This window comes from Python bivittatus, unplaced genomic scaffold, assembly GCF_059951505.1.
Source record: "Python bivittatus isolate LINGU-HERP-01145 unplaced genomic scaffold, Pbiv_v1 ctg000400_np1212, whole genome shotgun sequence".
Lineage (NCBI taxonomy): Eukaryota > Metazoa > Chordata > Lepidosauria > Squamata > Pythonidae > Python > Python bivittatus.
In genome coordinates, this window is record NW_028277073.1 from 4,669,345 (window position 1) to 4,694,982 (window position 25,638).

Consider the following 25,638-nt stretch of genomic DNA (forward strand, 5'->3'; position numbering starts at 1 on the left):
CGTGACTCCTCCTAGAGGTGGTATGTGGAGAAGGATCCCCCCCGCCCCGCTCGCCACCGCTTCCTACCACCGGCCTCCAGAGCTGCCGCCATTGAAACCATACAATACAGGCGGCGAGCGGGGAGCAGGCAGCGCGAGGCGGGCGCGGCGGGACCTAAGCAGCAGGCTGAGGAGACGGCTGCCGCCGGGCAGGTGATCGGCGGGGCGGGGGCGGCGGGGACCGAATAAAGCCCCGTCAGCGGCGGCCGCGGCTGATGCGCGGCGGTGGCGGAGGCCTTTTGCCGTCACTCCCCCCCGGGTCCGAAGCGACGGAGGCGGACCGGGCAAGGGGAGCGAGCCGCCCCCACCCCATCCTCCGAAGACATGGCAGCCCGGCTCGGGAGGGGAGTGAAGGGGAAGAGGCGGGCGGCCGGGTCGCCGAACGGGGAGAGGCCGCTGAGGGGGATGTGGGATGCCGCGGCGGGAGCGAGGAGAGTGGGGGAGGAAGGCGGTCCGAAGGTCCTCCACCCCGGTCGCTCGCTGCGCCGACCTGACCCCTTCTCGCCTTCTCTCCCCACACCGTGCCCGGCTCCCCAGGGGGAGCGGGGTGAGAAGAGGTCAGTTCCCCGACGCTTCCCTTTCCGGGATGCTCTTTCGGAGAAGACCCAGTTAACGGCGCAGGAGCCACACTGAAGCGCTCGCTCTGCCCGCACCTCAAGCGACCAGCGCAGCCGAGAGCCAGCCTGCCTTTCCTCCCCTCCGCCCGCCCGAGCGGCTGAAAGGGAGAAAGGGGGATCGACAATCGCGCGGGAAAGAAACGATCCTGATTTCCCACCGTCCCTCGCGCGGGAACCGCTGGCTCGCGCCCCAGCGCCGGCTTTCCCCGGCGGCCGCCCCCGAACGCCGCCCCCCTCCCCTTCCAAAGCTGTCAGCGCGCGCTTTTCAACCGTCCTCTCGGGGAGCGCGCGCGCCGCTTCCCTCCTCCGCACGCCCCCGCCAAGCACGGGAGGGGGCGTGGTCCGTGCTTCCTTTATCGGGCAGCTTCTCTGGCGGTGTCTTCGGACAATGCGAGTTCTCTTGAGGGGGAAAGGTCTGAGTTAAAGCCCCCCCTCCCTTTAAAAGCATCTTACCATAGGAGTGCTTAGAAGTATCACCCCACCCCTTCCCTCTTGCCCGAGAAGGAGAAAATTAGCCATGCCTGAGCCATCCCTGACTTTTTCGAAGTAGAGTCATCTTGTCCAAATGTCCATATGCATCTTTGGACCCTCTTTGCCTTCCTCCTACCCTTACCTTTACCAGTCCCCACTCCTGAAGAAAAATTGGGGGCGTTGTTTCTTCATAGTATAGCCTTCTTGGAGGCCTGCCTTATGATAAGGCAAAATCTAAATACTTGAAATCAAGAAGTGTAATATATCTTACTCCCTGTGTCAAGTGCCACAGGATTTGATGGAGATGCCCCACCTCACAGAGTTGTTGCTATGAGGAAAATAGGAGGAGGGAACATTATGAGCTGTACAGAATAAAAGGTGGGATATAAATCAAATCAATAAATACAAATCTCTCTAATACATGAGACTGTTCCTTCTATACCTGGCCAAAGTCTTCTCTCACAGTGGAAGACAAAAGCCTTAGCTGCACTGCTTCCTCCTTCAGTGGCACAACCAAGTGTGCCTATCAAGGATAAGACAAGGCTACCAGCTTTCTCCCTTGCTTGGCTCTGTGATCTGATCTTCCACTAAATGCATGCCTAACAGCCTCCTGCAAATTGTTGGGGCCAATAGACCCAACTGCTCTCTGACTGCAATATTCACTAAATGTGTGTAGAGGGTATTCTTTGGAAAGGACTTGCATCTAAATTACATGAATTAGATTGCTTGTTTCTAAGCTTGTTACACTTAAAAATGCAACTATTGTTCATGCTTTCAACCATCCTGATATTTTCCTTTTTTAACATATACACATACATATGTGCTTGAGTGGGTGAGCTGGGGTAACCAAAAATAAGAGGTGAACTAACATAGCCCTGTGTTTGCAGAGTTGATCCATGTCTGTGACCAAAATATGGAGCTAGTCTCAAGAGTCACATTTTGTGAGATGGGCAACTATATAAATTGGATGGATGGATGGATGGATGGATGGTGGGTGAATAGATAGATAGAAAGAAAGAAAGAAAGAAAGAAAGAAAGAAAGAAAGAAAGAAAGAAAGAAAGAAAGAAAGAAAAATAAACCTATTTTCTATTCCCCCCACCCACTGAAATGCACGGTTCCAGGTTTGGATGAAATACTGGAGGGCCAGGGAGTTGGTTAAGGCTTTTTACAAAGTTTCAAATATATACATGCTAACAATTTTTAAAAAATCTATTCACAAATAATTGAATGCTTTGCTTATCAGCTTTCTATACATTTCTTTACTGTAAATACCCATAAGTCTGATAAAATAGATATAGTTAAGACCAATTCAGGAGGTGTACCTTTATTAACCCCTTCATGGTAAATCTGTACCTTCCAAATGTTAATTTGCATGCAGCTTCTAAGATACAGAATTCCTATTTTGTATTTGGGCTACCTGCCCCACCCCCCAAATAATTCCAGTATTTACAAAGTTGGAATCCACATTTGGTGGCTACTGAACACACTCATTGGACTTTTTTTTGGTTTTGACAGGGAGGTGAATTGTAGTTCCACAAATCTTAGCATTTCCCCAAGGTGCTGATACCTTTTATGTGCACAGGTTGGTTCACTTTAACCATATAAATAGGGTCACTGACAACTGAACGTTTGAAATAATGTTTCTTCTGTGCTGTTACCCCCACCCTATGGAATATTCTCCCCCCAGAGGTGAGGCAGGCCCCCACCCTCCTGGCTTTCCAGAAAGAACTGAAGACCTGGCTCTGCCAACTTGTGTGGGGCAAGAAGAGATATAACCAACCCTGGGGGTGGCTGCCACTTTGAAGACGCTCCCCAAGCCTAATAATTTTTAGTTCACCATCAATATCTTGGAAGATATTTATTATTTATAGGAATTTTGTTATATTGTATTTTAATTACTATTTATTCTTTTACTGTAAATTACCCAGAGTCGCTACCAGTGAGATGGGTAGTGACAAATGTGAAATATATATATATATATATATATATATATATATATATATATATAAATGATTATCCAGAAAACTGGCTGCTGAAATTTGCTGGCTGCCAAAATACTCCTGCATTGTGAAATTCTTCCCACTATAATGCAATCAACATCACATATACTGTGTATTACCTCAAAATCTGTTACCTGTCTTTTGCAATGAGACTTACAATTTTGATCCTTAAATTATTTTGAGAGCAGGGTGGTTATCACATTACACACTCAATATGAATTCCTGTTTTCATCCTTTCTAAGTTTTGTATTAGGGCAAATAAAAAAGGATTGTCTACCAGAACACTGAAAAACACCCAGCAACATGTCAGCCAGAGGTGGAAAGAAAAAAATGAGCAAAATATCACGCTCCAGTCGAGCAGGTGTTATTTTTCCAGTAGGAAGAATGATGCGGTACTTGAAGAAAGGAACATACAAGTATCGGATAGGAGTGGGTGCTCCTGTGTATATGGCAGCTGTCATAGAATACCTGGCGGGTAAGTGCATATATCCATTATAATGATGAAGATGCAAAACCAGTTGCTTGCGTAACATCTCAGGAAATTAGGCTGTACAACAGAAGAAGAGTCATTAACATTATTTGCAGCATGAGTGTTACTGAATTCTGGCTTTTAACAAAACAATGGGAATAGTGTGGATCCATTAGGGTATGTTTTATCCTTTTTGTAACATGTTTTGTGTGCTGTAAAATAGAAAAGGGCAAAGGTACTAGTTATATTTTTGTAGACATCCCACCCAGGTTTTTTCACCCAAAGGGGAAGGTTTTTAATGTCATTATTTCAGTGATGGAAGAGGGTAAGATTTAACTGGAGCTCACATAGTAAACATTTCAGTTTCAGTAATGCCTAAATTGGGCTGTAGGCACAAGAAATTGCACTTAAACAGCGGCATCACATTTGTATGTATGTATGTATGTATGTATGTATGTATGTAAATAATATAGATCAAGCAGGCTTCCAGTGCAGGGGAGCTATTTCATCCATTCTGAAAACATAGTAGTAAAGCTGACTGCTTCAGGTGGGATGGAGATTTATGTCCTTCTACTGGCCTTTGACAATTTAATAAAAATGTTTGAGGAGTTCTAACTTTAATGGAACGGCTTATAAAACTTAATTTTAAAATAGCAAATTTCATTCAAAATTGTTAATGGTAGAACATCAACATTTGGGTGTTTATATTTTTGCACCTTGAAATTGATGATACCACTGAGAAACTTTATTATAATTTTTGTTTAGATTTTTTATCCTGCCTTTATTTTTTTTATATAAATCAAGGCGGTGAACATACCTAATACTCCTTCCTCCTTCTGTTTTCCCCATAACAGCCACCCTGTGGGTGAGTTGGGCTGAGAGAGAGTGCCTAGCCCAAAGTCACCCAGCTGCCTTTTCATTTTCAATTTTCCCCCAAACCCTGAATCAACCCTGAAAATCAGCATTTTCTAAAATGCTGTACCAAACTCGTAAGACAAGACTGTATTAGTTAATAGCCCTATGATACTCCTGACCAAATTTGGGGATTTTTAATGTAGGATTTTCATTCAAGAAACTTGAGTGTGATATTATTGCACTGAAATTGTATGTATGTATGTATGTTATAATCTTATAACTGAGGTCCCACTGTATTTATAGCAGAAATATTGGAATTAGCTGGAAATGCTGCAAGAGACAACAAAAAGGGAAGAATTGCACCAAGACACATCCTTCTGGCAGTTGCTAATGATGAGGAGCTAAATCAGGTAGGCTTTCTGGATTATTTGTAAAGGATATCTTATTTTATTTATTTTTTATTTTTATATATCAAATTTGTCACTGCCCATCTCATTGAAACAACTCTGGGCTATTTACAGCAGAGATAAAATTAATTAAAATGCAATATAAAACAATAATAAATAAGTACCAAGAATGTTAGAGAATTGGCGAATAACTCAGGGAACATCATCAGGGCACTAACCACCTCCAGGGACGATTTGAGCTCCTGTCGCCCCATGCAAGCTGGCAGAGCCAGGTCTTTAATCCTTTCTGGAAAGCTGGGAGGGTAGGGGCCCGCTGCACTTCTGGGGGGAGAATATTCCAAAAGGGAATCTCCTCCTGGGCCCCGCCAGCCAACATTCTCTCACTGACAGGATCCACAACATGCCCCTTCTGCCTGATCGGGTGGGATGAGTTGATGTAATAGGGGTGAGACGGTCCCTCAGGTAACCTGGGCCCATGCCATGGGCTTTAAAGGTAATAACCAACACCTTGAATTGGACTGGGAAGCAAACTGGCACCCAATGCAGCTCCCGCAGTAAAGGTGTTATATGTGCCATCCTTGGGGCACTTAATATTATCCATGCGGCACATTTTGAACCAGCTGTAGCTTCTGGATACTCTTCAAGGGTAGCCCCATGTAAAGTGCATTGCAATAGTCTAATTGAGAGATGACCAGGGCATGAGTGACTGACCAGAGAGCCTCCTGATCCAAGAAGGGGTGTAACTGGCGCACCACACGGAGGTGGGCAAAGGCCCTCCTTGCCACAACTGCCACCTGCTCCTTGATATTGTGTTATCTCTTAAGCTTTGTGGACCAGTGTGTCTGGTTGTTAAGGATACCACTGGTTAGTTTAATTCAGTGCCACTAAGCAAAAGGTTGAACTCTCTTTATTCACCATTAGTGAGTTGGGCGGCCATATAAATTGCTTAAATAAATTAAATAAATAAATAAATAAAATTCCCAAAATATAGAATATTTATAAATCTAAATCATCATTTTTTTCTCCTGGATTCACCAAGCAAGGTGTTGTATGACTCATACTTAGCCAGCTTCCACTGTATTATTTTCTACTTTAAAAAAGCATTCAAAACATTTGTAGGTTTCAGCAACCTTTATCAAGCTGCTTTACAATAGGCATGGGGCAAATTTACAATCAGTTGCTTACAATGTAAATAGCATATTTTTGTGAACCAATACCAGACATACAATGCTATAGAAGAATGAAACAGATTATTATTTTGTAGCATCTTAAATGGTTTAGGCATATGTGAAAACACATTTATTAGTCTTTAATATGTCAGGAGATTCCTTGGAATTTTTGCTGCAATAAGCTAATAGATTGACAATGAGACTTACTTCCATATAAACAAATATAATGTTGAAATACTACTTTCCAGTTATCCTGTTTTAACAAGGCCTGGGCTATTATAACTACGTTATATATGCTGACTTGAAATCCATTTTTTAATTTTAAAATTAATAATTCAGATATTCATTTCTCTATTTTCCCTCATGTTTGCTGAGTAATGTATTTCCTTTTGCATTATTTATGTCAATAGACATAATCTTCTATAATGTTAATAGAAGCAAAGAAATACAGTGGTACCTTGGGTCACGAACGGTTCTGTTCACGACCAATTCGGGTCACGAACAGCACCGTTCGCAAAATGTTGCTTTCGTCCGCGAACTCCACATCGGGTGACAAACAGGATCCGCAGCCATTTTCCCTGCCGTGACATGTGGTCGTGGCTTCCTGTAGGGAGGGGGACTCTCCCTCCAAGCAATAACCGCCTCCCCACCCGCCTTCCTGTCCTCCACACCAGAAGTCTCCTTGAGCAAGGTTAGCGTTCTCTCTCTTCGTACCGCACTGTACTGTATTTTGTTTCATATTTTTGTGGTTTTAAAAAAAAAATACATATGATTCAGAACGGATTAACCGTAATTACATTGAACCTTATGGGAAAAATTGATTCAGGATGTGACCAAAATCGGTTGGCGACCAAATTCGAAGGGGTCAGAACAGATTAACCGTATTTACATTGAACCTTATGGGAAAATTTGATTCGGGTCGCGACCAATTCGGGTTGCGACTAGAGTCGCGGAACGAATTAAGTTCGTGACCCAAGGTACCACTGTAATTCTGATTCTCTGAAGTCACATATTTTTGTCTTTTTTAACTACTTTGTCATCCAGTAATCTATTAATATTTGTCTTAAAGTTGTTTACCCTTTAAAACTTCCAGAGTCTTTGGAAATAGAGCTGCATATAAGTTGCAGTACTTAATAAACAAAAATCATTTTTTGCATTCCTTACTTTCTTCTTGCATTTTTTATGTACTACTGTGTTCCTTTTCATTCTAATTATGGCCAGAGTTCAATTTTTGAATGAAGATTAAAAAAAATTCTTTTTAATTCTAATAGATTTTTGATCATGCTGGTAAGTTGCTGGATTTGTTAGCACATTTCCTGACTGGAGTATGCATTGTAGTTAAGCTTTGTGTGTAGTTTGAGTGAAAAAACAAAAAACATGTCAAGTGTTTTGGATTTAACTCTTTTTATTTTCCTTCTCAATTTTTTTTACAAACCTCATTTTTTAAAAGATCCCTCTTCTGAAAACGAAATAGTGGGTTTCCTTGGCAATTTTGCACTTAACAGATAAATGTGTGATTAAATTGTTGTGGCCACTGTCCTAGTTCAGCAACCCTTACATCTTGTATTAGGTACCGGGTGACATTTTTGGATTTTTCCAGGGTCATCTCATCTCAGTTTACATCCATGAACAGTTGTTTTATAGCAGGACTTTTCTGGGGAACCCCAGGGTTCCCAAGAACTTGATGGGGTTCCGTGAGAAACCAATGCCAAAAAAAGAAAAAAAAATAGAGACAATTTTCTGTCACTAGAGAGCTTTCCCTCTTGATCAGGGTCCCCAGGAATTTTTTTTTTTTAAACAGCCTGAAAAAGTTAAAAACCACTATTTCAGGGCACAGTCATTTAACATATTTACCACATTCTCTATTTCAAAATCATCCTAATAGCATTCAGAATTACTTTTGAAATTATGCCCACAACAATTCAGTTAATTGAACTGAATTGAAAAGAATGCTCTTTTCAAGTTTCTAGTTGTTCAGTATTTCCCTCCTTGATATATGGAGCATCCAGAGAATACCTTATTCCACTATCTCTTTCCATTCCTTTATGCCCTTTATATGTTTTTATTTAAATGTAAATGCTTCATTTATTCCATTTTGGTTCTGAGGCTTCTATTATTAGTGTAGAGACATAGTGTTTCTATCCAGGTATCTCTCACATACTGTATACATTTTCACCTGTGACCATTTGGCCTGTTTAAATATCCAGTTCTATGATATGTTCATAACCTAGCCATTAGTACTGTTGATCAAAAGCATTTTCAGATCTCATCTTAAACAGTCCCTCCCTACCCACTGTCAGCATTCATCCAGGATCACTATGCAGGGAATGTTGCTGAGGGAACAAAGATGTATCTTTCCAGAAAATGCTGAACTGGAAAATGTTCCTATGCAAATGAGTATGATTATTATATTCAGTATCCATAGTTTGCACAAGTACATGGGCTATATTACTTGATGTGGAAAAAAACTAGCCTATTTTACAGGGTTTGAATAGCATAAAGCTCTGCTTTATGGAGAAAGATTGCTTTTACTAGAATGTTAGAAACAATGTTGAGTAATAGGCAATAAAACAATAATATACTATATAACTTTTCTGAAGTGGGAAATGTTCACTTTGATATATTGGGAAATTCTATGGTCCACATCTCTATAAAGCAATCCTCAAGAATTAACCCAGTGTTACACCACAATTCTGCAGTGTATTCTAATGGTGGCATGCAATGTCCTTGATTTTATTTTGCTTTTGAAACTGAATTAATGTTTCTGATAGTTAATTGATGAAACAAGTGAAATGTTCATGGAAGGAAGAGAAGATTCCAGTTTTGGATAAAAAGATACTGTCCAGACTCTGAGTCTATCCATTAAAGGGGTAGATTTCCTCATGAAGTTCCTCAGATTTACCCCCCTCCATAGTTATTTGTCCTATTCTTGCCTCCTCTCATTTACCAGATCTACCAGAAATTATAAACCAATTCTCTTCAGACAATTATATACTGATATACTTTGTTCTGTCACTGGGAAAATTCCTGCAGATGCCCTGGTTTCAGTTTGTTGCCAAGTGGAATCAACATTGTTAAAGAGAGAAGTGCTATGAAGGAAATACCTGTTTAACTTGTTTCTTAATTCTAAGTATGTGAGGAAGGGGAAAATGAAGCTGCTAGTGGTAAGGACAAATCAATTCTACATGTAGTGAGAAGTACTCTCTTTTGTATTATTTATATTTTAAAAATCTGGTAATAAATTCCCTAATAATCCTAGTTTCTAGTAGTTAGCTACTGCTGTGCCTCACTGTTTCTCAGCTATAAGAAAGAAACTACTATATGTGAAATATTATATATGTTTCTTGGGGTGGGAGGGAGGTCTTTTTGTTTTTGGTGTGTACATATTTTGCTGTTGCTGGGAGGAGTTGTATTTGCCTTGAAATATATGGCTCACTTTGTCATTTGGACTGTTCTGTTTGCATGGTCTTCTGGCTTCCCCTTATGTAATTTGAGTCTCGATCTAGTATTATCCGCCAAACCATGCTGCTGGTATACCAAATTGTACCCTATTCCTCATTCACATATCATCCATGAACAGATAGTATCTGATGATAATCATAGGCAAGTATAGCAGTACCAGAGCATAGTATTGTAATATCAGTAATTTTTTTCTTAGGGCTACAATACCTGGGCTGCAAAATTCCTTCTACTTAGGTTTTTCTATATCTCTGCTGTAATCTAGTTGTCTGGATTTTTTTCAAGTATGGCATTCTTCTTTATCTATATATTGTGGCTCTCCTATTATAAAGAGGAATCTTACTGTGAATGTAATTCCTTACTTTATAATATCCTCTGAAAGGAATTAATTCTTTATTGTTCTGTGAGAGTTACAGTATAAATAAAAACAAGTCATTGTGTTTTTATTTTACTAATGCAGTCTTACTTCTCCTTTAAGGAGCTTGGGATACATGTAGTTATTCAATTTTGTGTAGCTGTTTATAAATGCAGTAAACACATTTCTTTACGGTAAATTAGTTAAATTTAAGAAGTTGTATTCAGTTGTGTTCAATCTCTCCACATTGCCTCTTTCAACAGTTATTAAAAGGAGTGACTATAGCAAGTGGAGGTGTTCTACCCAGAATTCATCCAGAGCTTCTTGCCAAAAAACGAGGCACCAAAAGCAAATCTGATACTATCCTTTCACCTTCTCCAGAGAAGAGAGGAAGAAAACCTTTGGGGGCTAAGAAAAGTGGGAAGAAAGCAAAGGCTGGCAAAGCTCGGACACCTAAAAAGGTAAGCAAAACTCAGAGCAATCAGTTTTGATTATTTGGAAATAGGTGTCCTCTTAGAACTTGATCTTACTTACTCCTGAAAGTTTGCTTTATTTTAACCAGGTTTATTTCAGATGTTATAAAAGCTTAATTCCTGAACAGAGTCTTCCTAAATACTGTTGTTCATTATTAACAGACCCAAGAGCCATTGCAAGTTAAATCAGAGGAACAACTTCAGCTTTTTCAAGAGTTCAGCTGCCAGATATGGTTGGAATTTTGAGAAGAAAAAAAAAATCATACAGCTAATGAAGGGATGAAAAATATTTTCTCTACAAAGTCAAAAGTGGGTGGGGTTTGCAGGACATATAATAATATTTTTGTCTGTGCCATGGAGCCCTATATAAAACTGAGCCTATGAGTGCCCATAGACTACTCAAGATTTAATATGAGCTTTAACAAACATAAAACACAAATTACAGGTAGTCCCCAGTTTAAGAACAAGTTCCATTCCCAAAGTCTGTCCTTAAGTCAAATTTGTATGTAAGCCAAAGCAGTATTATTGTATAATACTGTATAAGTAGTATTGTATAATGAACTCAAACCATTGTATATTTAACTTGAATCATTATGTATTTAACTCGAATTTTGCTACAGTAGGCTCTGTTCTTAACTATGGGTCATCCGTAAACTGGGTGTTCTTAACCTGGGAATTACCTGTAGTCTAGTACAAAAGTTCTTTGCCTCCAGAAAAAGCTCTCTTTCATCAGTGAAGAGTCTTTGGGTGCAGTATAAAGCCTTCAACAATGCTCATTTCCAAGGAGGTATGCTTAGGATCCCAGGCTTAATATATTGAGCTTTTTAATATATATATTTTGAATTAATTATGTCATTTCCATATATGAATGGAAAAATCCGCTATGAATCACTTCAGTTATGAAAATTGTTAAATCTGGTAAAGCTATTCCAAATGAACCACACAAGTTTATATCAACTTCTGTAAAAATCCTAATCAGAAAATAAATCTGAATATCCAGATTCAGAGCCACAAAATTCTGAACCAGAGTCCAGGAATCCAGATTTTTTAGAGATGTAGTCCTAGATTATTAGATGTAGATTTAGACTACTTTGAAGCCAAGAGTTCCTCATTGGAATTGGATGATTCAGCCCACAGTATGCAGGCAACTGAGATTTCAGGAATAAAGGTGAAGTGTATGCTTAAAGAACAGCACTCACCAGGATTAAAGGTTACTTGGGATAGAAGCTTATTCACAAAGAGGAGTTTCTTCTAAATTACTGAATGGTGGCTAGCTAGAGCATGGGTGGGTCCCAGGAGCTCTGGCTTTGTAAGCCTTAGTTCCTAGCAGCTAGCCTTGGAAATGATGTCTATCTACTAGGCTATGGCCTTTGTGAACTGGATTTCTGTTGATTCACTGAAATTCTGTCCCTTGATGCTTGGACTGACTCTGGAACATGCCTTTGGATCCTGACTCTGTTTGACGCCTTGACTGTCATCTGGACTCCGTCTATGGCCTGGCTTTGGATCCTGCTTTCAATTACCTGTGAGTTGTTGGCTGCCTTACATTCCCTGACCTTGCTAGCAGCCAGATTGCTCTACTTTCTTGCCATTATTGAGACAGAAGAGGGTTGTTTTTTTAACAAACCTATTTCAGAGTTCCAAATAGACAGAAAATGGCTGGTGTGGGTCTTCCCGGCTGTGTGGCCATGTTCTTGAAGTTTTGTTTCCTAACGTTTCGCCAGCACCTGTGACCGGCATCTTCAGAGTGCAGGAGCACAGACAGGAGCAGTTCTCTCTGTGCCCAGGCTACAGAAAACCCACCCACACAGACCGGTACCTACACAAAAACTCCAACCACCACCCACGTCAGAAAAGAGGCATTATCAAAACCCTCATGGATTGTGCCAATCGGATCTGCGAAACCCAATTCCTAAACTCTGAACTTAACCACCTTAATTGGGTCCTACAAGCGAATGGCTACTCCAAGAATGAAATAAAAAAAGCCATCAAACCAAGAAAGCAACATGCGACTGAAGAAGAAAAACAGCCACCCACCAACAAAGTATTTCTGCCTATATCAAAGGGGTCACAGACCACATGGGAAAACTGATGGAAAAGCACAATTTCCAAACAATCTTCAGACCCACCAGAAAAGTACAAGAAGTGCTAAAATCAGCAAAAGACAAAAGGGATCCCCTCACCGCCGCAGGAGTATACCGCATACCATGCAGTTGCGGGCAAGTATACATCGGGACCACAAAACGCAGCATCCATACCAGTATAAAAGAACACGAAAGACACTGCAGACTACAGCAACCAGAAAAATCTGCAGTAGCTGAACATGCTCTCAAGCACACTGGACACAAAATCCTATTTGAAAACACAGAGATACTGGACAACACCAACAGCCACTATACCAGGCTATACCGGGAAGCCATTGAGATTCACAAACACCAGCACAGTTTCAATAAAAAAGAGGAGAGTCTAAAAATCAACAAAACCTGGCTACCAATCCTGAAAAATACAGCCTGCAAAAGGTCAATGAACTCAGCTTAACCACCAGGACATGTGAACAGTTCACACAATGAACTTGCTAATCACCCCCAGCAGCCTCTCCTTAACAATTCAATAGAAGAAAAAACCCCGCCTAATCCCCAGGAAGATACACACAGATGGTGACACCAAAACAAGCAGCCACTCAGTAACCCAACCCCCCACACACACCCCCAATCCCCCTTCCCCCTCAGATCTCTATAAATACCCACAAAAGGGTCACTTCACCCTGGGCACAGAGAGAACTGCTCCTGTCTGTGCTCCTGCACTCTGAAGATGCCAGTCACAGGTGCTGGTGAAACGTTAGGAAACAAAACTTCAAGAACACGGCCACACAGCCCGGAAGACCCACACCAGCCATCGTATGCCGGCCGTGAAAGCCTTCAACAATACAATAGTTCCAGTGTTTATATTTTATTTCAGTTCATAGGTCATGAAATAGTTACTGAATGTTTAGATTCCAAATTGTAAGAAAGATCAACCACTGAGATGTATTAATAAGAGATGCTCTTGAAAGCTAGGCAGATGCATGTTTGATTATGGGTAACCATTTTGCATATTATAAATATCTGCTTTTACCACCTTTGATTAGTTTGCCAACCATGAACTTATTCTTGAGAGTAACACATGCTATGGGCATAGTCAGACTGGATTACTGTAATCTGTGGGTCTGCTCTTTAGACCAATCTTAAAACTATAATTGATGCAGAGTGCAGTAGCCAGAATGGTTATACGTACTATAATTACATTACACCTATACTGTGCCTCTGTGACAGGTATGCCAGTTGCCTATTTGTTTTCAGGCCCAATTCAAAGTGCTGATGTTACCCTTTAAGGCCATACATTTCTTGCACTTGTACAAACCTTCCTAACCTTTAAGATAAGCATTTAAGAACCTGCTATCAGACCTATGAATAGTAACTCTAAGATTGGTGTACCAAGGACAGGGTTTTGTCTCTGATGGCCTTTCATACTTGAAATTCCCTCTCCAGGAACTGTGTAAGGACTCCAGCTGGCCTTCAGAAGGATTTTAAAAACATTTATTTGGGTGTTCATTAATTTTAGTGTACTGTGCTTAGTACTAAGGTTTAACTTGCTTTTGCTCTTTTGTTAACTTTATTATAATTATTTTATGCACTGAATATTGTTTTAAGAGTTTACTTATATATCTTGTACTTTTAAGTTACAATCCATTTTGTGAGGGTTTTTAACCTGAAAACCAGCAATATGTCTTTTGAACAAGCGGATGCATATATTCTGGTCAGTGACCCCAGTATGTAAAGAATTAAGTAACATGCAGGCATTTTAGTACAGGTATTGACTGCTTTGCTTCAAATTCCCTGGGATTGTTGGTTGAATTAACTTATTGAATTAAAGCTATATGTTAGTATTTAGATGGCCTAAATTAAAATAAGCCAAATGTAACAAGTTAACAAAGTATTTATGCTTAATGCTAGCACTTTATCTTCATTGTTGGGTTCTTGGTGAACTTGCTTTTCTTTTTGCAGATGTTTCATTAGCAGGCTAGGTAAAGTTATTTAAGTCAGTACAGGCAATGGGGGAGAGGTTGCACCTGCAGCCCCTCATTTGCATGATGCCTTAGGGCTCAACATTCTCCTCTCTTGTTTAACATCTACAGGTAGTCCCCAGTTTAAGAAGGTCTGTCCAAGGTTTGTCCTTAAGTCAAATTTGTGTATAAGCCAAATTTGTATTATTTTGTATAAGTAGTATTGTATAATTAACTCGAACCATTGTGTATTTAACTCGAATTTTGCTACAGTAGGCTCCGTTCTTAACTATGGGTCATCCATAAAATGGGCATTCTTAACCCGGGGACTACCTGTAAATGAAACCGCTAGGTGAAGTCATCCATCAGTTCGAGGTTCACTGTCATACCCAGCTGTATATCTCAACCCTGGGCTGCACAAGTGAAGCTGTCAATGTACTGACCCAGCATCACAAGGCTGTTCAGGTCTGGATGGGGCAGTACAAACTTTAACTCAGTCCTGAAAAGACTGAGTGGCCGTGGCTGTTTGCCCCCCCACCAGGGTTGGGAAAGTTTCCATCGTTGGTCTTGGATGGGGTAGCACTTCCCCATTTGAGACTGGTGTGCTACTTGGGGGTTCTTCTCAACTTATAGCTACTGTTAAAAGACCAGGTAGAAGCTGCGGCCAGGAGGGCCTTTGCACATTTTGTGTGCCAGTTACACCCTTACCTTAACCAGGAGCCCCTTCAGACAGTTACTCATGCCTGGTCACCTGACAGCTGGATTATTGCAATGCAGATTACATGGGGCTGCCCTTGAAGGCCATCTGGAAGCTACAGCTGGTACAAAATGCAGCAGCATGAGCAGAAATGGGCGCTTCTCAGTATGCCCGTGTGTCACCACTGCTATGCAATCTGCTTTGGTTGCCAGTCAGCTTCCAGGTACAGTTCAAAGTGCTGGTTGTTACTTATAAAGCCCTTCATATTATAGGGCCTGGATATTTGAGGGACCTCCTATCTCCAATTGTTTCTGCCTGCCCAATACATTCTGATAGAATGGGTACACTCCAGGTCCTTTCTATTAAATGTTGTCATCTTAGGGACCAAGGGGAAGTGTGCCTTCTCTGTCACAGCCCCCATCCTTTGGAACAACATCTCCCCAGAGATATAGATGGTACCTTCTCTCCTGGAGTTCCAAAAAGCCCTTAAGACCTGGCTTTGGTCTCAGGCCTGGGATTAATGTATTTGTGGGGCCACTGGGGTGATTTGTTATTGTTATGATTCTTTTAGACCAGGCTGCCCAGGTTGTTGAATGTTTTTAACTGTTTTTATTGTTTCTGAATTTTGTAAGCAATAATAATAATAATAATAATAATAATAATAATAATAATAATAATAATATATTGCATGGGAGAGTGGAGTTTGCTGGCTGTTTATAAGTGGTAGCTTGATTGGATTACTGTTTCTGTCTGTCCAAAGCATTATAAACAAATCTAAGAATCCAACAGCCAAAGAAAACAAAACAAGAGTCATTTACAATACAACACAACCGCTATGAAAGGCAGTCTGTAGGGCAAACAAGTAGAAGATGACGGAATACATACATGAACATCAATTGGCAGTCAGAAGACATGATGAAAACTCCTTAATGTCACAACACACTGACAAGTTCAAACTCAATTTCAGTTCTGAAACTGCAGACATTTTAGACAAGCCAGATAGAAAAATGCAAGAGAATTCCTAGGGGCTTGGCACTCTGACAATCAGCCATTGAGATAAGCTCCATTTATAAACCATTCCAAAAAAGGAAGCAACTAGAGGTCAAAGAAAGGGGTAAACAACCCTAAATACATCCTTCCTCATGACATACTCATTAACCAACACCCAGATAAACAGGAACTAGCACCAAATGAACAAGAACAAGCAAAGAAGAAACAGTACTCTGGTCAGTACTGGTAGGCAAGCTGCCATATATAATCAGTCAGCAAACTCCATTCCCCCATGCACTGATGATGTTACTGAGCCTGGTGACGACACATCTACAAAAAGAAAAGTGAGCTCAAAGAACACCAAAAACCCAACAGTTCAGTCCTGAGCTACATATATTCTCCACTACCTTCACTGTATCCACTTAAAGTCAAGTGATAATTTTACTCAAGAGATGGTAAGTTCCTTGCACAGTAGAATATTTTTGTCACATTTTTACACAGAATTTCTTAATGTGAAAAAGTACCTTATGCAGAAAACCAAAAATTACCACATTAGAGAAAACATTAGCTGTGAGTTTTTGTTTTTTGGGGTTTTTTGCCTCTGACGGTAAGCAACTTGTGTGAAAGGACTACTTCATAGAAAATCATATCCGAATATAAAATGAGATATCAGTTCAACTTATTAGAATTTTCTCATCTTAAAAATAAATATGTAAATTGGCATAAATTTTTCCTCCCTTGTATTTACAAAACATTTCTTTCCACTAGAAAAAACAGCCACCTATAGCTATATTATGGAATAGTATTATTTATGGGTACATTTTAAAGAACTTTTAAAATATATATTGGATTCCAAATATTCCTCTTAGCTTTTCTGTTTTTGACTATTTAATATTCTTTTTAATAGAATAAACAGAAGGAAAATGAAAAAGATGGAGCATCCAATTCAGCAGCTGATGATGGACCTGGAGATGGATTCACTATACTTTCTTCCAAAAGCCTTGTTCCTGGACAGAAGGTAAAGGTAAAATTCTCTAATAGAGAGTAGTTCAAAAATATTCTCCAGTGAAAACATACTTGTTTCTCCTTGCGAAAGATTCAGTCAGGAAACATCGTTATATTACCTTATTTCTTTTAAGAAATTACTTCATCAAGAAATTATTTGCAGAATATCACTTAGGAGCTATATGCTCTAACTCACACATTTTTGGCTTGTATAAAATGAAACATGCTGCAGGTCTCTTATGCACTAGAATATAATTTTAATTGCAATACAAAAGTAACATCTTATTCCATGTTTCATCTTTTCCTAGAAGTCCATTGTTAAAACTGTTAAAAACATCTGAACTCATTAGTACTCTAATTAGTTGCCTCAATTGGTTGAATGAGTAATGCAAGATTTGTTCAACTGATTTTCAGCAACATTCCCCTTCTTGGTGCAGCCTGAACAGTCCTGTCACCAGTTATCCTGGAGTAGTCTTTATCCTCTGGAGACGGGTTCCAGAGGATAGAGGGTAGGAGGCCAAAAAAAGAGCAGTTGCACATGCTACCTTCTGGGTACAGAAGGTACCCTAGATACAGAAAATATTTCAGAATGTCTGTACTTAATTTAGTTATTGCATATAAAAAGGTATCTCCCTGAAAAAGTGTTTCATAAAATCATATGGGTTTCAAGATTCTGGAATTACATCAGCATAACCTTGATGTCTCGAAAAGTGCAAGCTAGTCAACTGAAATTCCAAAGTGATTTTATCTATGCAAATTAAAAGGAATAGATATTTACTTTCTATTGCAATAAATTGAATATAATTTTAGGCACAAATACGTATATGTATAGAGTAAATGGAAAAATCTTATGTCCTGAGCTAGCAATAGACAAAAGGGAAGGAAAGCATAGCTTCAGTCCATGATTCCTTCTCCAGTGCAGATGCTGAGAGTAGGTATACTAATTAGGATATTAAGAATATTCATTTGGGAGATAAAGTAGTATGCATGAGTACACAGCATCCTATTTTGTCCTGCATTTGAATAGTTAGTTGTATTACTGTCACAACATATCCAGTGGAGGCATAGGCTCACAGGCCCAGTTATTACTGTGCACATGTATAACTGAACTGTGGTTGGATGATTAGATTATTTGATTACAAATACTGGCTTTAAAAGATGACAGGCAACTTAGTGTAGGGATGATTAGAATTCTTTTTTACTTATGGAGATAAAATACCACTGTTTTATTTGTAAAACTTGTTACTGTGTTCACAGCTAACTTCACAAGTCAACTAACACATAGAAGAGCCTAGGAATAACAAGATGAAATGAAATGGCTATAATTTAGTATGGAGGAAGGAAGATATTGTTTCATACAATTCATAACTAACTAAAGATATTGCTAGCCACAAGTTTGGGGATGGAAAGTACCATATAAAGTTTATATTTGATGACTTTAATAAAATTACAAATATTGAAAAGAGGGAAAACAAGTTCATGAACGAAGGACAGTCAGTGGCATCCTTATTTCTAGATGACAGGTGGCTGGGAACATAAAATTGGGAACAAGCTGGTTACAGATTTTTATAAGATGTTTCTTGGGGACTAGCTTCAGTAGTTCATAATCTTTGTGCAGAGTTCTTCAAATTTACTTTTTTTTTTTTTTTTTGCTCCTCCTGTTGCATTGGCATTTTGCAGCTATCTCTGACACAAAGTGACATCAACCATATTGGTTCTATGAAAGTAGAAGGCATTGTGCATCCAACTACTGGTGAAATAGACCTCAAAGAGGAAGTAGGTAAGTCTAAAATTATTTTGAAGCAGATAGAAATACTTGAAAAATCTGAATAGTAATTTTTTTTTCTACAGGGACTACTGAAATCTGATAGTCTTTGAGCCTTTTGATCAGGGTTGAAAACTAGGAAGCGTCATTGTTCTAGAACATTGTAAGTATTGCAGACAACTAAAATGTGTTATATACGTGATTATTAAAGAATAAACGTAGGCTATGTTTCTGATTTAACTGCTGAACAGGTCTTTACGTATACATGCAGAGATGCAGATTCAGATTCAACGTTTATTCTTTAGTAAGCATGTATATAACACATTTTTAGTTGTCTGCAGTACTTACAATGTTCTAGAACAATTACAATTCCTAGTTTTCAACCCTTATCAAAAGGCTTAAAGACTATCAGATTTCAGTAGTCCCTGTAGGAAAAAAATATTATTCAATGTTCTTTTTTTTCCTTTTTGGTCAGGCAAAGCACTGGAAAAAGCTGGTGGTAAAGAGTTCTTAGAAACTGTAAAGGAACTTCGTAAATCACAGGGACCTTTGGAAGTCACGGAAGGTAAGATCTTTGTTAATTATGTAAAATGCAATCTTAGTCACATTTAAGTAAATACTGGCCTATGGGAAAAAATCAGTACAAAATAATTGAGTGATCCCTTTATTAGAACAATCAAATTAATATAAAAAGATGTGTAAGCATTTGAGAGAAGCATCCTTTTAGATGACTCTATAAAAATAGAGTGAGAAAGAAGGAATACATGCAAAAAAATAGGCTTAATGTTTGAACATCTTCAGTTTCAAGTTTGTCCTCAGGTAGAGTCAATGAACTGAATGTGGGTAGTAGTGATCTCAAATACATCCAGTTAAGAGAGAGAAAAGAAAATTAAACTCCCTCCCTCCTGAAAAAAATATAAATGACAGCATGTTCCATAAGATATAGGCAGCTTGACAGAACTGAAACATCAGAGCCCTTATATAAACAATGACAGAGAGTAATTTTGGTTGATGGCTAAGGTAAAATCAACTAAGCCAAATTATATTGTTTTACAGTTCCTTCTTTCCCACTTTCCCACAAAGGCCAAGCTTAAATAATTCTGCATCCTTGTAGCATGTATGGGGCCTCTAGCCTGAAGTACAACAAACAACCACCTTTACTTCTAATTTTGAAACTGCAGGATTCTGTAAGAACCACAATACTCAGTTCCCAACAAAAGCAACTCTCATTGAAACCAAGGCAGGTTCAAAGGAAAGTTCATTTATTGGAAAGTAGCGAACAGCTCTAGAGCATAGCTGGAACTGAGTCCCACGTGCACCAAAACTTTGTTTTACCTCACTCCCATTTCACCCCCCCCCCTTCTGTCTTTGAATCTCTCTTGCACATGTCAAAAATTTTCTCCAGCTCTCACGTTAGTACAACCTTGGGCATTCCTGAGAGCCAGATAATAGTCCATCTGCACCTAACAGTTAACCTTCCAACCTTCCCTCCCTTTCTCCCCTTCACTGTAATGGCAGAAACGAAGCAAGCAAACTAGCAGTGCAAGTGATTGATTACGAGGATTCTGACAGATTCTCTTGACTGTTGCATGGGAATCCCAACTCCAGAGTTAGGACAAAAGGTGGAAATTGAAGCCAAATCAACAACCTTTGACTTGTTGATCTTTTATGCAGTGGCATGCACAGGTGCCCCTAGGTTCACCCACATTACACCCCTGTTGCACAAGCTGCACCAGCTCCCAGTTTCCTTCCAGGTGCAATTCAAAGTGCTGGTTATCACTTTTAAAGCTCTACATGGCACAGGACCAGATTATTTGCAGGACAACCTCTCCTCGACGGTATCTGCCCATCTCAGCAGATTGGATAGGGTAGGCACACTCCAGGTCCTTTCCCTCAAATGTTGCCATCTTGCATGATCTTGAAAGCATGCCTTTTCTGTTTCAGTCCCTGCCCTAGGGGATACCCTCCCCCTTGAGATTCAGCAGGCCCCTATCCTTTTATCCTTCTGGAAAGCGCTTAAGAGCCAGCTTTTCCCCCAAGTGTTGGGACAGGGTAAGGTTGGAGTGGGAGGAAAATATTGTGGGCTGTGTTGGGAAAGTTTGTTTATGGTACTAGGTTTTTCTGTTTTTCTGTTTTTTTGGTTTTACTATTTTCTGTTTTTATTGCTCTTATATATTATTTTCTTTGATTGTGAACCACCCAGAGTTTGGCTTTAAGATGGGCAGCCATACAAATGTTTTAAATAAATAAACAAACAATCTTCCTGATGAGAAAAAGCCAGTGTGGGATGGGGAATTGTTTGGGCCCAACTTCTCTGAAATGTTCTCTGAGAGTTTTCAAGGAATGGCGACCAGTCCAGCTCCATACCCATGTCTTGAGCTTTACTGGAGAAGTGGTAGGTGATACGTAAATGGTATAGTTCTGTCTAAGGCAATAGACTCATCTTTTTCCCTTCAGCTGCTCTCAGCCAGTCCACTGGTCTAGCAGCAAAATTTGTCATTCACTGTCACATCCCACAATGGGGTTCAGACAAATGTGAAGAACAACTGGAGGAGACAATAAAGAACTGTTTAACTGCTGCTGAAGACAAGAAGCTGAAGTCTGTGGCTTTTCCACCTTTCCCCAGTGGCAGGTATTTACTATATAAATCTCTAACAGAATTAGTATGTTCCTTTTGTGACATAGTTAAGAAAATAGCACCTGGTCCTATAACATCTAATTGAAAAATATATACCACAACCTAGGGTGGTCCTATATGTGGCATTTAAAAATAGCCTTCAACTCAGTCTCCAGAGAATGACTGTGGACAAACTAGAGATATCCTTTATTGGCAGACGTTTGTCGGCACTCATTAAAATTCTGCATAACACTTTATGACATATTTAAGAAAATAGCTTCTCAGCTTGCCAGCATAAATCTTTCACACACTCTGAAAAACTCCTATACTGCATGATATCTATATGTTTAGATTTCACCCATTTAATAGGTGAACCTTTTTTCAGTTGCTGTAACAATTGCTAAATTTTCTTTGGTTTCATATTCCATCTCATGTTTGAAACTTTGTGGCCTAATAGGCTCACGAAGGACTATTTTCTGGAAACTCCTTGTGATCACATTATTTTGACTGCTTCTGCATTTCCAAAGTGGTATCACACGCCAGCAGTTACTTTGATCTTTGATCTGTCTGTTCTAAGTTCAGCTTTCCATTTTCCCACCTCACATTTGGCTGGATCTACTGGGTTATTTGCCTGCATTTTTTTCCAATATATCCTTTGCCTTTTACCAGTCATTCCACACTAACATCTGCATCTTTTGAGTGCTGTTACATTTGGATGGCAGGAAACTTTGTTGTAAATTAGCTACCTAGAGGGATGAACCTGTACATTACTTGGCATTGAGCCCAGTAAACATTTGTTGAAATGTAGGGTTCATGAGAAGTAAGATTCAGCACATTAGTTACTTACTTACAATATACAATAAATTATGCCTTTAAGACTTCATACTTCGCTACTGAACATTAATAGCTATCTTTTTCCTCTGTTTAGAAATTGTTTTCCAAAACAGACTGCAGCCCAGGTGACTCTGAAAGCCATTTCCTCCCATTTTGATGACTCCAGTCCTTCTTCCCTGAAGAACATTTACTTCCTGCTTTTTGATAGTGAGAGCATTGGCATCTATGTGCAAGAGATGGCAAAGCTAGATGCAAAGTAGCAACAGAAGCCAAATGAAAATTTATTTTTCAACATGAATATGAGTAGGAATGAGAATTAGAAGTGGGTTTTATTTTTAAAATATTGTGAGGACGGAGTATGTGAGTAGCTTTGAAGTTTTGTGATGGGTGGAGGGCTTTTGTTATTGGGGAGAAAGGGGGAATTGTTTGAGAGAGTTTGATCTGCAGATATATCATGCTTTAGACCCTCTACATTTTGTATCTTCCCCAAGAAATTATTTTGCCAGCTCTCTACATTTTAATGTCTCAAGTTATTTTAGTTTAGACCTTTTTTTAAAAAAAAATAATCTCATTTTAGAGTAGCAAACAATTCAATGCATCCAACAACTGAAAAAAATGTGAATTGTTTGCTTCCCTTTATTTTCCACTGGTAGTTAGAAACCCTTATGTTGTGTCTACATTCCATGTTGGAGAAGATAATTTTGACTCACTTGGTGCTTTACTGTTTTATCCCAGAATGACCTGTAATTGCTGAAAAATATTTCATCTTATTTGTTTTGATAAAAAATAGCATCATGCTTTTTTAAAACTTTAACCTTGAGGGTTTTATTCATGTTCGTTTCCATAAAAAGTTAAAGTGACTTCAGAGGTAAGAAGTTTCTTGGAAGAAGAAGAGAGTTCTGTTAATGCTCTCAAATTCAATATTACTATTAGTACTTGCCAAAGGAAGAGGGAGCTCTGCCGGACTGATTTTGGTGTCTTTAACTTCATTAGTGCAAACAGAAACTTTAGAGAATCTGGCCATTAGTAACAAGTGGATAGAAGTGTGAATGCAGCATAAATAAATACATAATGGTAGCTAGAAGTATGGAAAGGGGAAAATTAAACCTTGCTTTACAGAGAACTGCTTCTATACTTGTTCCCTTGGAAGTATTAAATATTGGCTGGCTGTTAAGGCTATGCAATGCTTTGGATTCAAAGCAAAAAGGTTCTTCAAAGCACATGGGGGCAGCACTTGTATACAGCTACTTAAAGCAGCTGTGTCTTTTCCATGATTGTGCAATTGTCCTCCCCACAGTTCTGATTATTATAACCCTTTGAAATGAATAGGCAAGATAAGTCATAGCCATACAAGACCTATTAAAAGCCAGCTCCATCTTCATTGGAACTAAAACTTTTTCTATGGAATTTCAAGGAAGTTGCCTAATGTTAGGAGCTAAGCAGTCAGGTAAAAGAACATGATCCCCTGGTGTTCTCCTGTAATTCAAATCACAGCCTGTACTCTGTGTTTCACATTGCCATAGGAATCAGGAGCACCCCCCACTGGTGCTAATTCTGTATTATCTTCTGAGCATATCATAGCTGAATCACCAGTGCTACCTTCCCTGGAGAGGCTGTAAGAGAGATCTTTTTCTGTATTAGCAAGTTCATCAAACTGAAGTGAAAGCTGAGAAATACTATCTACCACAATTCCCTCACGTGCCTCTAGTGCTACTACAGCATAGAGAGCAATCTTAGTGTAGCTTTCTAGCCCCCTTAATAGCATATTCAGTGCTGAAGTAAGATAACTTTGTTCACTTGTTGCAGAAATTGGTTGTTTGCATGGGAAGTGCTAGTTACAGTTCTACCTTTCTCTCTGCCTTAAGGGCACTGGTATTTTTCCCCACCACTAACTCTTTTCCAATTAACAGTTGAATTAAAGTGCTAAAGAACACTTAAGAGTGCTTTTACACACTATAGCACACCAGTGTATGTGCACTGTGTAGACATATTTGGAACTGAAAAATTCTGAGCCTGAACCTTGTTTTGAGTACTAGAATTGCATGATGATCAATTCTTCCATTCAAACTTTAATTCAGATCAATTTTACAAAATCCATGTTAGCTGATTAACAACATACAAACTCCATAGCCTAACGTGAAATATAGTTTCTGCCAAGATCTACTGATACAATCTACAATCTAGGTTTTATGCTTAGTTTCCTAAAGACAATTGCCACTTTTAATGGAAGCAAAATATGCATTACTAATTCATCACAGGTACCATCAGTTCTGTTTTTGTTTTTGGCAGTTCCATTTCTAGCTTGGCATATGCTGATGCATCTTCTTCCAACTTTTTGAGATGAAAAGATCTTTACTTTTGACAACAGTCACTAAGAGATGCCCTACATACCATTCACTGATTTGTCCCACTCCATCATTACTTCCCAGGGAGATCAGGAAGGTAAGTGATCCTAAAGAGGAGACACAAAATTATTTACAGAAAAAGAAAATTGTTATTGGACTTAGAGTCTGAACTTACTACATCTGGCTATAGTAACTCAATTTCCAATGATTGGAAAGCTTAAAAAATCAGGCTTACGCTTTTCAGGAAGTTGCCAAAATGTTAAACTGGAGCACCAGCAGTACTTCTGTGAGCTGTAGTATTTGTATTAATTATCTTAATGTTCTCTTTAAAATCTTTGAAGGGTTTTTTTGGGGGGGGGTGCTTTTTGAGTATTTTAGTAAATAGCAATGCTCTTCTATAAATACTGAGTAAAACATTGTAGAGTATACCAAGCCATACTAATAACTGGTTTACTTACTGATTCATTATTCTGTTTTCTATACAAAATCCATCCTGGTTAGGAAACAATTAAGAAGATATTGTACAGAACAGCAGTACAAGAGTATACCATGTCTGATTATCTCTCTACAATGCTAGGTTCAAAATATCATTACAATTAGATACCATGAAATATTTGTTAATATTTCTTTGTATAGCATTTTAGTTAAGGATGCACGCTTCTGAAAGACACAAAAGATGTAATTAATAGTCTGACCTGGTTGATAGGTTTTCAGAGGCTTCTGAGTCAGACTGTTGATAATATTGGTCACCACAACATTCGCGTGGAGCTCAGCATGATATGCCATCTTTGGCTCTTTCACATCAGCACAGTCACCAATGGCATAGATATTATCATATCCCACAACCTGAAGGTAGTCATTCACTTTCAAAGAACCATTATTTGCCAGCTTGTCTCCTAAGTATGGACAGAAGGAAATCATCTATGAATATCAAATATTAGCAAAAAGCTATATTTTTTTAAAAAAATGTACCTGTACTGATCATAGCTCTTTTTACTTTTAGTATAAAAAACTATTTGTATTCCAAA

The 25,638-nt window shown here is 39.1% G+C and overlaps 2 protein-coding genes across 7 annotated transcripts in view; one reads left to right on the forward strand and one right to left on the reverse strand.

Annotated features, from left to right (window-relative positions):
* Positions 1–23,079, forward strand: MACROH2A2 (macroH2A.2 histone). 6 transcript variants are annotated; one of them, XM_088144352.1, is made up of 10 exons: positions 1–192; positions 1,412–1,505; positions 3,371–3,603; positions 4,756–4,862; positions 10,106–10,303; positions 16,952–17,068; positions 18,730–18,829; positions 19,290–19,379; positions 21,272–21,446; positions 22,360–23,079. In XM_088144352.1, exons 3-10 carry the CDS (start codon positions 3,432–3,434, stop codon positions 22,523–22,525), a joined length of 1,125 nt encoding a protein of 374 aa, XP_088000478.1. In that variant the 5' UTR covers positions 1–192; positions 1,412–1,505; positions 3,371–3,431; the 3' UTR covers positions 22,526–23,079. The 6 variants fall into 6 exon arrangements, with proteins under 6 accessions (XP_088000478.1, XP_088000477.1, XP_088000476.1 ...); XM_088144351.1 differs by lacking the exon at positions 1,412–1,505 and adding an exon at positions 2,644–2,710; XM_088144350.1 differs by lacking the exon at positions 1,412–1,505.
* AIFM2 (AIF family member 2, ferroptosis suppressor) overlaps positions 23,066–25,638 on the reverse strand; it is a 9,983-nt gene continuing 7,410 nt past the window's right edge. Inside the window, exons 8-9 of the mRNA XM_007442820.4 lie at positions 25,306–25,506; positions 23,066–24,717 (exon numbers count right to left, since the gene is read on the reverse strand). Coding sequence (XP_007442882.1) covers positions 24,563–24,717; positions 25,306–25,506 — 356 coding nt within the window. The 3' untranslated portion in view covers positions 23,066–24,562. The remainder of the gene's footprint in view (positions 24,718–25,305; positions 25,507–25,638) is intronic.